Below are 17,196 nucleotides of genomic sequence, written 5' to 3' on the forward strand. Positions count from 1 at the left end.
TGGAAAAGGCTTCACTTAAACTTATGGTATGAACTATGATGAGACCTTCTCTCCAATTGCTATGATTAAATCAATTAGTATATTATTGATGCATATTTGGACCTCTCCAAGATTTCACAACACGACTTGGATTTCCAACAACAAAATTTACTTGAAAAATGGAGCTTGGAATAGAATTTGCAGCGGAATAACACAATAAACAAGAACAAAGAACGAAAAATAAGAACAAAGGATAAATGAAAATAACAATAAAACGATAGTATGAAGATCAAACTAAACATATATCTTGAAACCTCGGTGAAAACAACCAAGACCTATTGATTTGACTTCGGTGAAAACAAGTTAAGATCTATTAATTGAGTTCAAGATCATAATCGGGAAACGCATCCCAATAATGACCAATTTTGAATTGTACACAACAAATCTAATAAACAACTGTTCAACTTTATATTTTCGACATCACACTTTTTACAAATGATAGACGTGGCTATATATAGCCTATAAAAATAACAGATAAAAGAAACTAAAAGTCACCTGATTACTATGCCAATTAATGGCTTATTAAAACACTAAATAAAAGAATAATAAAAGTAGTCTTGGGAAGATAACGTTTAGGGAAGTTGAAAAGGCAGCTACAACTCCCAAGGCGTCCAGGATAATGCCACATGTAAAGTAGCACCGAGTCCCAAATTTATTCACAACCAATAAAGACCCTTTGCATTCCAGCAGCCTCGCATTCAGGTTCCTTGGGACAGCCACTCATTCGAATCCAAGAAACCATCATATCCAAATATCCCATTTGAACTGAGACAACGTTTGCATCCTTTCACCCCCTCGCATCCAGAATCTCCCTCACATCGAGTCACAAGCTAGTGTGAACCGAACCTCACTGCTATAACTTGGATCGCAACGACCATCAAATAAATACGACTTGTTACGATCGTTCGCACCTAATCACACTCGATCTCAGTCGTTCACATTCTGTCGTAACGACTCCAACTCTACACATTCGTTCGCAACCAATTGTAACCCTTGGTAAGCGCATCACATTGCAGTCATATTCCAGCTTTCGCAACTAAACGAAATTGGAACCAATCGCAATCCAACTCCTCCAGGATGGGAATTTGAAACGCCTTCCCAATTTATATCAGTAATGCCTCGCCATCCATTCCTTTGTTCCGATTTCGAGACTGATTCCTTCACTTCCCATTCTAACTTACCATCAGACCCAAATGACTTCGGATGGGACATAGACATTAGAGCATCACCATCCAAATTCACATCAAACCCTCCCCCTTCTAAAGGAATTGTCCTAAATTCCGTAAGGTCTTCGTCAATAATTTCTTCTACGGTTACTAAATTTATGTTTTTTTAACAAATTCCCCTTCCCCATCAGTTTCATAGATGATACTGGAATCTTCTTCTTCCTCTTCTTCCATTTCCTCTTCCTCCTTAATTTCTACTTTAATTCCTCCACAATATTCCTCTTCTCTATCGGTGTCATAGATGAGACCTAAATCTTCATCAACATAATCAATGTCACCGAAATGACTATTCTGGTCTTCACCTAACATGTCCCGAAAGATTTGATGATTGTTCAAGAAAATCGAGAAGTAATAACCCATGAATTCTGATTACTCACTCATTGGAGACGTTCTGAACCAGGAATTCAACTTTGACAAACTCAACATAAATGTTTTTTTTAAACTTCAACAACAACTCGAATCAATCAACAATAGTTTGCAAGAACTTGGGTCTCTGATACAAACTACTGGTCATCCAGGAACTTGTAGAAGTGATATCATTTGATGCGTATTTAGACCGCTCCTAGAGTCCACAATAAGACTCAAATTTCTAACACCAAAATTGACTTGAAACAGGAGCTTGGAATCGAATTTGCAGCGGAATGACACAATAAACAAGAACAAAGAACGAAAGACAAGAACAAAGCATAAAAAAGAAGAACAATAAAAGGATAGTATGAAGATCAAACCAGACCTATATCTTGAAACTTCGGTGAAAACAAACCAAGACCTATTAATTTGAGTTTGGTGGCAACAAGTTAAGCCCTATTAACTTGAGTTCAAGATCAGAATCAGGAACGTGTCCCAACAAAGACCAATTTCGAATTATACGCAATAACTCAAATGAACAACATTTTAAATTTATATTTTCAACATCACACTTCTTTACAAATGATAGACATGGCTATATATAGCCTACAAAAATAACGGATAAAAGAAACTAAAAGTCACTTAATTAATATGCCAATTAATGGCTTATTAAAACACTAAATAAAAGAATAATAAAAGTAGTCTGGGGAAGATAATGTTTAGGAAATGGAAAAGGCAGCTACAACTTCCAAGTCGTGTAGGATAATGACACGTGTGAAGTAGCATCGAGTCGCAAATCCATTCGCCACCAACATACATATTCTCATTCCAGTAGCCTCACATCCTAGTTCCTCGGGACAACCACTCATTCGCATATAATAAACCCATATTATCTAAATATCTCATTGGAACCGAGACAGCCTTCACATCCATTTGCCCCATTGCATCTGGAGTTTCCCTCGAATCGAGTAACAAGCACGTGCAAGCCGAACCTCACCGCTATTACCTAGATCGCAACGACCATCAAATAAATATGATAGGTTGCAATCATTCGCACCCAATCACACTCGATCGTAGTTGTTTGCATTTCGTCACAACGAATCCAACTCTGCCCATCCGTTCACAAGCAATTCTAATAGCACATCATATTGCAATCGTATTCCAGTTTTCGCAACTAAAGGCAATTGTAACAAATCACAATCCAACTCTTTTAGACTTGCAATTCAAAATGCCTTCTAATTCGTATCAATAATGCCTCACCATCCATTCCCTTGTTTTGATTTCGGGACCGGTTCCTTCACTTCCCATTGCAACTTACCATCAGATCCAACTGACTTCAGATTGGACATAGACATTGGAGGATCACCATCCAAATTCGCATCAAACCCTCCCCTTTTGAAAGTAATTTTCCTCAATTCTGGAAGGTCTTTATCAACAATTTCTTCCCCGGTTACTAAATTCATTTTTTTTAACAAATTCCCCTTTCCCATCAGTATCATAGATGGGATTGGAATCTTCTTCTTCCTTTTCTTCCATTTCCTCTTCCTCTTTAGTTTCTTCTTCAATTCCGCTTCTCCATCGGTGTCATAGATGGGAACAAAATCTTCATCAACATAATCGGTGTCACTGAAATGACTATTCTCGTCTTCACCTAACATGCCCATAAAGAGTTGACGATTGTTCAACCAAATTGAGAAGTAAACATCCACGAATTCTAATTCCTCGCTCATTGGAGACATTCTAAACCAGGAATTCATCTTTGACAAATTTTACATAAAAGTTTTTTTTCTACTTTTTTTTTTTGAAACTACAATCGCAACCGGAATCAATCAACAATACTCCGCAAGAACTTTGGTCTCTGATAGAAACTTCTGGTCACGTATGAACTTGTAGCACTGATACCATTTTATGCATATTTTGACCACTCCAAGAGTGCACAAGACAAATCGAATTTCCATTGCCAAAATTGACTTGAAAATTGGAGCTTGGAATCGAATTTGCAATGGAATAAAATAAATAAACAAGAAAAAAGAACGAAAGACAAGAACAAAGGTTAAATGACAAGAAAAATAAAAGGATAGTATGAAGATGAAACTAGACCTATTGCTTGAAACTTCGGTGAAAAAAAAAACCAAGAGCTTTCATTTTGAATTCGATGAAAGCAAGTTAAGACCTATTAACGTGAATTCAAGATCAGAATAAGGAAATGCGTCCCAACAAAGGACAATTTCGAGTTGTACGCAACAAATCTAATAAAGAACAGATCAACTTTATATTTTCGACGTCACACTTCTTTACAAATGATAGATATGGATATATATAACCTACACGTCACCTAATTACTATGCCAATTAGATGCTTATTAAAACACTAAATAAAAGAACAATAAAAGTAATAAAAGTAGTCTTGGGAAGATAATGTTTAGGGAAGTGGAAATGGTGGCTACACTTCCAAGGCATCCAGGATAATGCCACGTGTAAAGTAGAACCGAGTCCTAAATCCATTCACCACAACCAGTGACCCTTCACATTCCAGCAGCCTCACATCCAAGTTCCTCGGGACAACCACTCATTCGCATCTAAGAAACCTATTGTATCCAAATATCCCATTGGAACCGAGACAACCTTCACATCCATTCTCCCCCTCGCATCCGGACTCTTCCCTCACATCAAGTCACATGCAAGTAAGAACCGAACCTTACCGCTATAAACCAAATCACAACGACCATCAAATAAATATGACAGGTTGCGATCGACCGCACCCGATTGCAATCAATCACAGTCATTCGAATTATGTAACAACGACTCAAAATCTTCATATTTGTTCGCAATCAATTGTAACCCTTTTGCAATCGCATCGTATTGTAGTCACATTCTGGCTTTCGCAACTAAAGGAAATTGGAACCAATCACAATCCAACTCCTACGTACTTGCAGTTAGAAAGACCTTCCCAATTCGTATCAGCAATGCCTCACCATCTATTCCTTGTTTCGATTTCGGGACTGGTCGTTTCACTTCCCATTGCAACTTACCATCAAACCCAATTGACTTCGGATTGGACATAGACATTGGAGGATCACCATCCAAATTCACATAAATTATTTTCTATAACCACATATTATGACTATGAGAACTACTTTTGTTATGGAAACTTGTTAGAATATGTCTACTCTGTTCAACATAAAGGTTTTGTTAGTCAAAAACATCATAACAAAGTATGTAAACTTAAGAGATCCATTTATGGATTTAAGTAAGCATCTCAATCATGGAATATTATTTTCAATGATGTATAGTTTTATCAAGAACGAAGATAGAACTTGTTTTTACAGGAAAACTAGTGGGAGTATAACAGCATTCCCAGTTTAGTGACATAAGTCATGGCTCCAAAAGTGCTTCTCATTGAAAGATTTAGGAGAGGCCACTTATATTCTTCGAATTAAGAAATATAGAGATAGATCAAAGCGATTAATAGGCTTAAGTCAAAGTGCATATGTAGACAAAATCTTGAAGAAGTTCAAGATAGAATACTCTAGGAAAGGGTTCGTGAAAATGAGAAATGTTATGATTTTGACTTCATCTTAAAGTCCTAGTAAAAGAGCTGAGCTAGAGAAGAGGAATGGCATTCCATATGCTTCGGCTGTTGGATCCATCATGTATGTCATGTTATGAACTAGACCTGATATATCTTGTGCTTTGAGCATGACGAGTAGATGCAAACAAAATCAAGGAAAAAGTCATTGGATGGCTGTAAAGAACATTCTAAAGTACTTAATAAAAAATAAAGATAATATATTCCTTGTTTATGGAAGTTTGGTGTAAAGTGTAGATGCTTCCAAACAGATCAGGATGATTGTAAGTAACAATCAGGGTATGTATTCACTATCAATGGAGGTACGGTTTCATAGAAGAGTTCTAAGAAGAGGGTTGTAGCATAGTCCACTACATAATCAGAACATATTGTTTCTTTAGAAGCTTCAAAGGAAGCTACTTAGACGAAGAAATTCATTGAGAATCTAGGGGTTATTCCTTCTATTCAGGATCCCCAGGAGATCTACTATGACAATAAGGGTGTCGTTGCATTAGGAAAGGAACCCAAGTCATATTAGAGGACCCAACACAATCACCTCCTAGTTCAAATACATTTGTGATGAAGTTAGAAGTGAGGATATTTGTATTCACAAAAAACACATAGATCAAAACTTGGTAGAACCATTCATAAAGTCGCTTCCATAAGCTAAACATGAGGGTCATGCTAGAGGGATATGAATTTTCTATTTTAGTGATAGGATTTGGTCTTGTTTTGGTATTCAATATTGGGATGTTGTAAGCATCAACTATCGTAATGATTATGATATATATAGAAGATGATATTTTCATTAAATAATTGTTGTCTTATATATTAACATGTTTAATCCTTGAGTAATTTAATTATTTTAAATATTCATAGTTGTTCGTTGTTTTGAGAACATTAATGAAGTAAGACTAATATAAATTGGATTGATTAACAAATTTTCATAACCAGGGCACGGGCGGAACTCAATAGGGGCCAGGAAGGGCCATGGCCCCTCCGTTTTTTTGGCTTCTTAATACCAGTATAATACTCGATCTGGTCCCTCAACAAGTTGAAACAGACAGACTTCATTAAGGAAACATATTAATTCCATAAAATAACAATAAATAATCTAAATACCTAATTTACCACTCAATAACTCAATCATCTAAAAACACCCTAAAGTGGGCAGGCATTACGCTGTTGCTACTCATGATGCACAAATCACCATAGTAAATCAGTTATTCTGAAGTTCACATCTACTCTACACCACAACACCGCCCACTTCTTCATTTCAATTTACTTATTTTGCTTTTGTGCGGCTTAGATCAATGAGAATGGAGGAGAAGAAAAAGAAGTCTTACTACTTTCTGTTTTTTTACTATGTGAAGGAGATTATAACAAGAGACCAGAGAGTGATATGTTTTTATATTGTTTCATTTTCAGCTTTTTCTGAGGAATACAGTATGCTAGTAGTGTAGGGAGAAGGAAATGTCAAACACTCATTTTGCATAGGAAAATGGGTACGATATCTTTTGATTATTAATCTCAAGTTTAATTATAATTATCATATTTATCCAAGTTTTTGCATCATTATTTTCAATTTGTTTAAGATATTTTAAATTTTAACTGTTTAAAATAATTCTTTAGTCTCTGTATAACAAACGTTTGCCAACAAAACAATACAACAAAATTATTAGAATCAGAAAAACATAGTTTTTATTTGAGATGCCTATTTGTTAAAATTTTGTTTTATATTATTTAACGTTAACTGTAATTAGTTTTGTTATATAGTAAGTTAACATGAAAAAACAATATGCTTATTATGAGTTTAATAAAACATCAAGTTTATTTAAGATTATAGAAAACCATAATTTTTTTGGAAATACTCGTAAATACAGTGTTTGTGCTACTGAGAACTGATCTAAAAAATAATGGATTGTTTCTCTAGGTTTATTTTGAAGTTTTCGTTCGGCCCCCCTAGTTGTAACGTACGTGTTCCGCCCCTGAACCAGGGTCATATGTGCTTATTAGAGAACAAGTATTGGACCTAACTCGTTCTAGATCACTACATGGATCACTATCATGACTGATACTTGATAAGTGTAATATCTTTGTATCTTTAATACTTAAGATACATATTTGGGACTTAAGTTTAGGGAATTATATACTTTGATATGGTCAAATATTTTTCTTTAACCAAACAATTATAATGGCTAATATTAGGTATAATATAAACTATCAGAGAGACGTATGTAGTCAAGATGAGATTTGTTCCTCTTATGTGTGGATAGTTAGACATCTAAGGCATCTTATCAAAAGTTAACACGAAATGATATTGATTGCAGTCTGCTCAACATGATGTCTGTGAAAAAGGGATAACTAATAACTTAATTTATACATAAGTTGAAGTTGTGATCTGTTAGGGAGTTTGTTGTTAACGGAATTGAACTTCTACATGTGTTATTAGGGGAAATGAAATGTTGCTAGACTTTCCCAACTTTCTATATGAATCTATGACGAGTCTGGTCTAAGTGGGAGATTAAAAGATCTTTATGATCAAGAGTCATATTAGAATCATATTACAAATAACTTATAATCCAAAAGGGTTATACTAACAACAACTTGATACAAATAGACAGATTATTTATAAGAATTTCATTCTTGATAAATATTCATAACTCTTATAAATAATTGAAAATTATTTATCTTATTAAAATAATAAATTTCAATATCAAGTATCATAGTATATCATAAGGTATGATTTATTAAGGCATGTATATCTTTTGAGAATAGAAAAACTTTTGTCTTTTTAGAGAAATGGATAAGGCTTTATAAGGCATAAAGAATGACTAGGATTTTATAAAAAAAATTCTATTCTTATATATATATATATATATATATATATATATATATATATATATATATATATATATATATATATATATATATATATATATATATATATATATATATATATATATATATATATATATATAACCATGACTTGCTAGATAAAAAGAAGAATAACCTTTTGCTTATTTTAGTAATAGGCACATGCTATAAAAGCTTGACATTAAAATATGATTAAGAGGTATGACATGACTGAAAGGGTTAAGGCCTAATGTGTAATACAAAAAGGTTTTAAAGCTTTCACTTGACATTCATTTGGTTCACCTATTGTTGTGGATATCTTCTTGCTTTTCTCTTATTCTCCCTTGCTTAAGTGTTAGTAGAATACTTGCCTAAAATTCTCATTAAGTCATCACATAGTTTTAACTTAAAGCTTAAGAGTAAAAAACTAGCATCTTATATAGTTGGTTATTATTGGTGTCACAATTTGGAGGAGTTCTTCTTTGTACTCTACATTCTTCATCAAAATCCAAGCCTTCGTTTGAGGACTCAGAGTGAAGAAAGGTTATTATCTTTTTTCCTTTATGATAGTTTGTCTTTCATTTGTTTGCAAGAGGATACTTGGTGGGTATAAACTTGTTTATGTTATTCAAAATTAAATCTTTTTCCATTGTTATCTTGGAATTTTTGAAACTATTTTCGAATAAAAACCCAATAGTTGTTACGGAGGTTGAAAGTATTGTTAATGACCTAAAATGGTAACGAACTTTGGTTTTTGTCCATATTTAGGTAATCATGTTTTTTTTCATATACATTTGACTATTTACCTTGTTTGACCTATTAAAAATAAAGTTATATGACAGATTACCCTATTATGAGCAGATCAAACAAGTTTATTAGTCAAATGTGTCCAAAAATAATATTGTTGCTTAAATGTGGATTAAAACCAAAGTCCCTTACCCATTTTGGTAATATTGGTTTCTTTATGCTAATCACAAGTAGTTATCTTTTTTCCTCTATGATTATTTTAATCTTTTATTTGTTTGCAAGATATCTTTAGTGTGTATAAAATTTTATATATTATTCAAAATTTAAAATGCTTCCATTTATATATTTTAGTTTTTGAAGCTATTTTTTAACCAAATTGTTATTACGAGGTTCAAACTAAGTGGAGTAACTATGTTCCTATAAAGCTGGACATTCTCTAAAAGCTGGACATTCTACTTTGGAGAATTTCTTTTAAATGGAATTCCTATACGGGTGAACCTTCCCGACAAGTCGACTATTATATTAATATGGATACTCTGCCTTGTCCTTTGTGGGATAGTAGTAATTTCTATACGGGTGAACCTTCCCGATAATTGTGGTATGGTTTCTCTTCCTTGTCCTTTGTGCGATAGTAGTAGAACATATGTTTGTTAAGTCTGAAGGGAGTGGTAACACCCTTAGTATACTGCCACATCATTTTTTTTGGTGCCAACTCACTAGCATGTTATTTCTTAGCATTTCATAGGGAGTGGTAGTGTGTTAAATTAATATGATTTATTTTGAAGAAAAAAAAAGAAAAAAACAATAGGTATAAACCAATCAGAATCCACCAATATGTTTTCTCTCTCATCTCTCCTCTCGTCACTTGTTTGGCGACCCATTTTTAACACCTTCTTTAGCGAGTCATAAGGAATGATATTTGATATTTAACAAATTGCTTGGCAAAAGGGTTGGCCAGTCCACTTCTTCAAGCCTAATTGCCCATGTATTGTTGCTATTTGGAGTCGGGTCAAGACTTGGTGCAACCATTTCACCTTAAAAAACCGATATTTTTAATGACATTATCATTTTTTTCTTTTGTTTTTGGACGTGTAATAAAAGGAAAAAGTTTAAAATAAACCGGGAAACTTGGATGTAAAATGTTCTTTTGGCTATCTCCTTTATAATTTTTGGTTGCTGAAGTTGCTCTTAACAAAACACAATAATAAATTAAAAGAGATAAGACAGCTATACCTAACCGATTATTTTGACCTGATCTAAATCATATATGCCCCATAATATTTCAAAATCCGTCTCTATTAATAATAGTTCGCTTTAATGAAAAAAAACTCAATTTTTGAAATGACAGATTGGTCAACTAATACAATATTCGTTTCGTCTTGTAGCATTTAATCACATAAATGATCTATTTTTCAAATAAATAATTAATCATAATTTTTTAAACTCATAACAGATAAAATAAAATCTTGCAATACAAATTCATAATTACCAAACTCAAGTAGTAATTATTATCGCAAATAATACTGTCGTATGTCCAAAAGCATAATATGCTTTCTATTTCATTTTATCTCAAGAATTGCACGTTTTCTACTTATGATAATTGTCTTGCATATTTTTTTTTCAGGTTTTCCTATTTAACGTTTTTTCTAGCATAATCTTTTTCCAAAATTGAACTTATTTTATATTATCCTTTTAACATTCTAGCGGTTGACACCGCCTGACATCTTTTTATAACATTTCCCCTCTAAACGTAGCATTTTTAAAACTTAAAATCATTGAGCAATTACCAGGTTAATTAGTAAATATGAAACATGTATGTTTTTAACGTAAATCAAATATTTGTACCATAAGTTTTTGAAGGTACAACCATGAACACCTAAAAATAATAGAGTAAAAAGGCAGATAAGAGGGCAGTTTTGTCTATATATACACACGCACATCATACAAAACCCAACATACAAGATCTCTCATCCCTATTCTTTTTTCAACCTACACAAAAATGGTGTTGTCAAAAGATGAAAGCCTGATTTATGACATCAAGATCTCTACGGTTGGACCTGGGCGCGTATCCGGTCATGGTGTGGTTCAAGAGCTAACTGGCATGGACTTAGCCATGAAGCTTCACTACCTCAAAACCGTTTACTATTTCAGAAGCCCAGCATTCGAAGGGTTAACCATCATCAACATTAAGGAAACCTTGTTCAGTTGGACATGCCATGCCTTTGTCCCTTGTGGTCGTTTAAGGAGGGCTGACTCGGGTCGACCATATATCAAGTGCAATGATTGTGGGGTTCGGTTGATCGAGGCTCGGTGCAAAATGAGCCTCGATGAGTGGCTCGAGTCAAAAGATGACTCAAGACACAAGCTTCTTGTCACTAACCAAGTCCTTGGTCCCGACTTGCCTTTCTCTCCACTAGTTTTAATGCAGGTTTGCCTCTTGAATTTTTATTATTTATTATTCGAGTTGTGTAGTAGGTGTTCATGGTTTGGTTTTTTCAGTTTTTAGGTCAAACCGAAGCAAAACTGTTAGTAACGATTTTTTTGTCAATTGAAAACTGAAGCCGAACCATTAAAACTTAAAACCGAACCAAACTGAGTTGATACTAATGGTTTGGCTGCAGTTTGGTCTCACAATTTGGGCTTTTTAGCATCATTTAAGTCGTTAGACTATTACTCGAAAAAAAAAAAAACAGTTTTACTAAAAAACCAATAAAACCCGAACGGATTAGTCAAAACCAGTTGAACCAGAGCTTGTTGAAACACAAAAAACAGGATTTTCTTTAAAAAGATAATTCTAGGTTTGGCTAGAGTTCTAGCAACATAAACAAGTTTTAACAGGGACAAGTCCCACAAAACTACAAGAAGAAACACGGTATTACTTTTAATTCATATTTCCTTTTTCCATTCAAAGAAGCACATTCTTTCCGTTATCAAACATTTGAGATTTATTAAGAACATGGGTGTGGGCAACTAGATCTAACATGGAATTGATAACATCTCATTCATAGCATCACCATAACATCAATGAGGAAATGATGTTCCTATGTTCTAACATTTTAAAAGGTAGAGAGAGAAAAAAAAAGATAAGATGAAAATGAAATTTGATTGGTTTGTTTTCACATTGGAAGGTGTCATACGCCACAAGATGCAACATAACACCAAGAGCAAGTGGTGTTCTTGGTGTTATGACCCTTTATAGCTTGCTACATTAGCCATAACGTCATATAACATGAACCATACCAACTGCTCTAATGAACTATAATTTGCTTAAATCATTAACATAACAAATATTATTAACTTTGTAATATCTAATATTATATAAACTTGTGAAATATAATAACATATTTGAAAAACTTGTGAAAAAAGTAATAAACTTTTGAATACACTATCTTATACTGTTTTTAAAGAACATATGTTTTATAATCTCCATTAGTGGTCTTATAATTCATAAGAACAAAATATAATAACTTACATATCTATTAAATATATTATTCATATTAAGGGTGTGAGCTATTATTTCTTTTAATTTTTTTGGTCAGTTCATCACCATCACCATGTAATATCACCTTCATTATATGTGCATTTCTTTCATTGATAGAAAATCATCACAATTTACTCGGTTTCACGGTTCACTGCACACCTTCTTACTCACTAGGGGTGGTATTCACCAGTCCCACTCACTGTGACATCACTCCATCATAGGCATGTAAACGAGATCGAACCGACCAGAATCGAAAATTTGAAAATTGAATAAGTCATAAATTAAGAACCAAATACAACTAACCGGTTCCAACCGGTTTCAGTTTCAGTTCGGTTCTAATAAGAAATATGTTATTTAAAAAGTTGTTTAAAACCAAAACCAACTCGAACCGTAAAAGAAAATCAAAAATCAAATAAACTGTAATATAATTAACCGAGAATCAAACCGAATACTAGTAACTGGTTCAGTTTATTTTTTCTGCCTTAGTCAAACTAATAATATAATGTATGCTAACGAAATGAAATAATTGAAACCAAACACGGGTCCAACTTATGATCTGCCAGTCGTTCTCATAATACTCAACTACTTAAACCGTCTAATAAATGCTTACTCTTACATTTGCTTGCGAAACTTTGTATCTATGCATTTATTGCTACTATCTCCACTGAACACTATCGAGTATGATTAGTCTAAAAATATCATATTCATAATCTCTTTGACTCTTTCATGTTGTCGTTTTCGTGTAATGGCAAATCAAAATTAGTACGACGCGTATCTTAAGTAGTTATCTTTACGGCTCAAACATATTTTTCATGTTTATTAGATGCTGACACCTATATCTTCCTAATGTTTATAATAGTGAGCTTTTGAAAATCCAATAATACTTGATGCGTAAGAAATTTGATAAAGTTTATAGTGGAGATCTCGATACCTCTTGGATCGTATAAACATTTTTCGAACTGATATTTCTATCTTATATCCGGGTTATAAGAAACTCAGCCTAGGATAATCTCAAAATGACTATTACAAATCTAGGCATAAAAAACGTAAATCAAATTGCTAAAAGATTTTTAATTTGTACGTATGAAGAAAAACAATAGCTAAAAGGTCATCACTTTTTCTGAAAAGAAGAACCGTTTATATGGAAAACGATATGTAGGGTTTCGTATTAGGGTTGACCGTCATCGGTTTCTTTGGAAACAAATAAAGAGAATCCATAATTAATGAGGAAATCAATGGTTTCCAAAAAGGGAAACGTCACTATAGTAGATTAAATTTTTGTCCTTTGTCCGATTTGGTCACTAATTTTTTTTTTATTTTGTTTTGCACATTAGACCATTAAACTCGTTATTGACCTGTCAATTAAACCATTATTCTCGAATTTAAAAGGTTTATCAGTTACCCTGCTGATGTGTCATTAATAATCAGTTTGTAAATATTTTTTGGTAGCCACATCTATAAATCCATGTCAACTTTATCTTTATTTTTTGGGTAGCACCTCCTACCACCGCCAATCGCCATCCATCACCATCAAAATCATCCACAATGATCATCGACCACCAACAAAATGTAAAGACTTCGTACATTTTCTACAAAGAAAACCACATTTTGTACATACCCAGAAACCAAAAAAACCATTAATCGCCATCTTAGAAGAGTAAATGAACAAAGAAACCAAAAAAAATGATTTCATAACCAAAGAAACCCATTAATCATCGATGATTATAAAGAACAAATTGGTAGGTGCTTTAAAGACGAATCTAAACACCATTGTATAAGATTCATGCCAAAGTGGTGGACTCATCCATTTTAAAATACTTAGCTTCCTCCTCCCAACCACCGGACAACGCCTTACGCCACCCATTCTCCATCTCTACACCATTGAAAGTTGCATATAAAACACCCACCACCGCTCCATCATCCTCTTTATCCTAACATCACCATCTTCATCTCAACGTCACCATCTTCATCCTAACATCAGAAATACAAATTTAAAAGGGAAGAACTTTGATTTCTATTTTATGCTACCGATAAACACACACATAAATAAAAAGGGATCAAGTCATTACAACTGTTTCAAAAAGAATAAAGGGGATCATTTTGGCTGTGATCGATAAACAAAATCAAAGGGTAGGACCTCGATTTTGAAAGCTTATTGTTTAATTTAATCAGATTACATTGGGGATGTTGTAGTGATAAGATGGATTTCTTAAAAACTATAACATATCATTTGTATCTTTTCTTGTTTCTGTTCATGGGTTCGCGTTTTGAAGACGACCCAGTAACAAGAATCATGACTTCTTCATTGAAACTTCATCTTCACCTGGGATTAAAGAGTTCATCTTCATCTGATTCCTTCGATGATGCCCTCCAATGAAACCGACAAACCCGACGAAATCGACGCTAACCTCCCACAAAACCATATCCTTTATGTTACCAGTTCAACACCACCGATGACACACTTTCATACATGTTTTCTGTTGATTTTGAAACTTTAATTGGCTGACATATCGCTCAAAATGACAGAGATAATTCTTCAAAATGGCTATGGTCGGTGTTAGGGACCGGTTGTCGCAGTGGTTCTTCACATTCATAGAATGAGTTTTAATTTAGGGTTTGTACTTAGGGGAAATAAAAAAGAAAAGGAAAAACCATGTGGAGGATTAAGATGTGATTTTTTTATTTTGAAATAATTAAAGAAAGCCACATAGACGAAAGGTAACCGAGAAACCTTTTAAATTAGAACACAATTGTTTAATTTATAAGTCAATAGCGAGTTTAATGGTATAATGTGCAAAAAAAAATTATTGATCAAATCGGACAAATAACAAAAGTTTAATGTGATATAGTGACATTTTCACATTTCCAAAACTGACGATCTTAGTCAATTTTATCATAATCACCTTCTAGAATTCGATTTTTTCACTATGTACCTACTTGTGAAATCCGAAGAGTTTTTAGGGCACTGCCCTTTGGAAACCCAAGACCCAAGGGTGCTGCCGCCCTCGGACTCCTGACTTGTCGTCAAACCGGCTTCTAATTCGATGTTATAAATGCGTGCACTTTGCACATACTCAAACACGTATTAAAGTAAAAACTATAAAGTCCCTTAGCTCACATGTAAGTTCCAGTTACACAAAATATCTAAATGACACTAAAATCACCAACATAATGGACACATATAACTTATAAAGTAAAAGCGCGTCACTCTTATATGTTAAGGTTAAATATGCATTTATGTGAAAAACTTTTTTTTCCCACTTCATGTATAACAAAATAGCTTTTAAATTTTTATATGAAATCCTTAATGATATTTTATGTTAGGACCAAACGATACATATTTCTATTAAACCTAGCTATCTAATCAGTTTAGGCGTATACTATAATTCATGCAAATAACATAAAAATAAAAATTGAAATATTTTTCTTTAAATTGGTGAAAACGTTGAGCATTGTTACTTAAAACTTTTGGCCGAGGTAACTGATTTGTTGGTTGCAATGTTGTAAATATTGTATCTAGAATGAATACAGTTGCATATTTCGTTTAGTAACCCATTTTGTTATACGTTAAGAAAAACACCAAACGTGGTTACATAAATATGAATTTAACCATGCATGGTTATTATGATGCAGTTAACCAAGTTTGCATGTGGAGGAACATCAGTTGGAATAAGTTGGGCTCATGTACTTGGAGATGCTTTTTCTGCCGCTGGCTTTCTTAACCTATGGGGTCAAGCCACTAGGCAACAGTTTCCCGCCAAACCACTTTCTATGGCTCATACAAACAATGAGGGTCATAACCCGAAAATCCCATTACAGGATCTGCTTGCCATAAAACGGGTCGGCCCACTTGGAGATACATGGGCCACTCCAAATGACACAAAAATTGAAACTTACTCTTTCTATCTTTCTTGGCCTGAGTTAACCCGTTTGCAGTCAAAGATATGTGGGGATAAAAACCATCAACAGATTCCACCCTTCGAGTCTATTTGCACTGTGGTTTGGCAATGCATAGCCAAGGTTAAACACGGGTCCGAAGTGAACATGGTGACAATATGCAAACGTGAATCAAAAATTCCATTTGAAGGGATTATCACAAACAATGCTCAATCAATTAAGGTGGTAAAAACAAATGCTTCTGTGGAAGAATCCAGTTTGATGGAACTTGGGTTGCTCCTTATGAATCAAGGTGTGGATGAGAGGAGGGATATCGAAGAAGCAATGGAATCTGATGGTGGATTCCCGGACTTTTTGATATATGGAGCAAATTTGACTTTTGTGGATTTACAGGATACCCCACTCTATGATTTAGATATAAGAGGAAATACACCGGTTTATGTAAGTTGTGCTATTGATAATGTTGGAGATGAAGGTGTTGTGTTGGTTTTTCCAACTCGAAAAGATCAAACCGATGGGTTAACAATCAGCATAGCGTTGCCTCAAAATCACATTCATGAGCTTAAATTGGCGCTTAAGAGAGAATGGTCTCTCTCTTGATTTAAAACACATGTATGTACTATGTATTCGTTCTACTACTAGGATAAACCTCGGGCTAACTTGCGTTTCCCATTATTTTAAATAAATAATTCTATTATAAAGTATTAATAGACCTCTTGAGTGAAACAATATTGTTTTTATTAACAAGTTTATAATGTCAATTGCTTGGTTTCTTTAGTAAATGTTATTTCGATAAAGTTTTATTAAGATAAATGAAAAATGATTTAAAAAAGTGATATATAAGCCACTATTGTTTCCTTTTTAGACTGAATGTGAAAGTTTTGTAAATATATGTGAGTTGCATTTCTAATTAAGAATTCTATTTGTTTTGATGATAACCAAATGAATGATGACCAAAGAATGATCGAAAGAACTATGATGACCAAAAGAATGATCGAATGAACTAAGTTTTTTACAAGCTGTTTCATTGTATTA

At 33.6% G+C, this 17,196-nt stretch overlaps 1 protein-coding gene across 1 annotated transcript; it reads left to right on the forward strand.

The window, feature by feature from the left end:
• Window positions 1-10,723: 10,723 nt before the first annotated feature.
• Window positions 10,724-16,943, forward strand: LOC111905152 (protein ECERIFERUM 26). Its single transcript, XM_023900824.3, has 2 exons — window positions 10,724-11,211; window positions 15,898-16,943. The coding sequence occupies exons 1-2, from the start codon at window positions 10,783-10,785 to the stop codon at window positions 16,759-16,761; spliced, it is 1,293 nt and encodes a 430-aa protein (XP_023756592.1). The 5' UTR covers window positions 10,724-10,782; the 3' UTR covers window positions 16,762-16,943.
• The last annotated feature ends 253 nt before the right edge of the window (window positions 16,944-17,196 follow it).

Source organism: Lactuca sativa, chromosome 2, assembly GCF_002870075.4.
Source record: "Lactuca sativa cultivar Salinas chromosome 2, Lsat_Salinas_v11, whole genome shotgun sequence".
In the NCBI taxonomy this organism is placed as follows: Eukaryota; Viridiplantae; Streptophyta; class Magnoliopsida; order Asterales; family Asteraceae; genus Lactuca; species Lactuca sativa.

What these genes read in the sequence shown, in the direction of transcription:
- LOC111905152 (XM_023900824.3), top strand. Translation starts at nt 10,783, where the DNA reads ATGGTGTTGTCAAAAGATGAAAGCCTGATTTATGACATCAAGATCTCT. An exon ending in CTCCACTAGTTTTAATGCAG is followed by an intron (nt 11,212 to 15,897) that starts GTTTGCCTCTTG and finishes ATTATGATGCAG; the next exon opens with TTAACCAAGTTTGCATGTGG.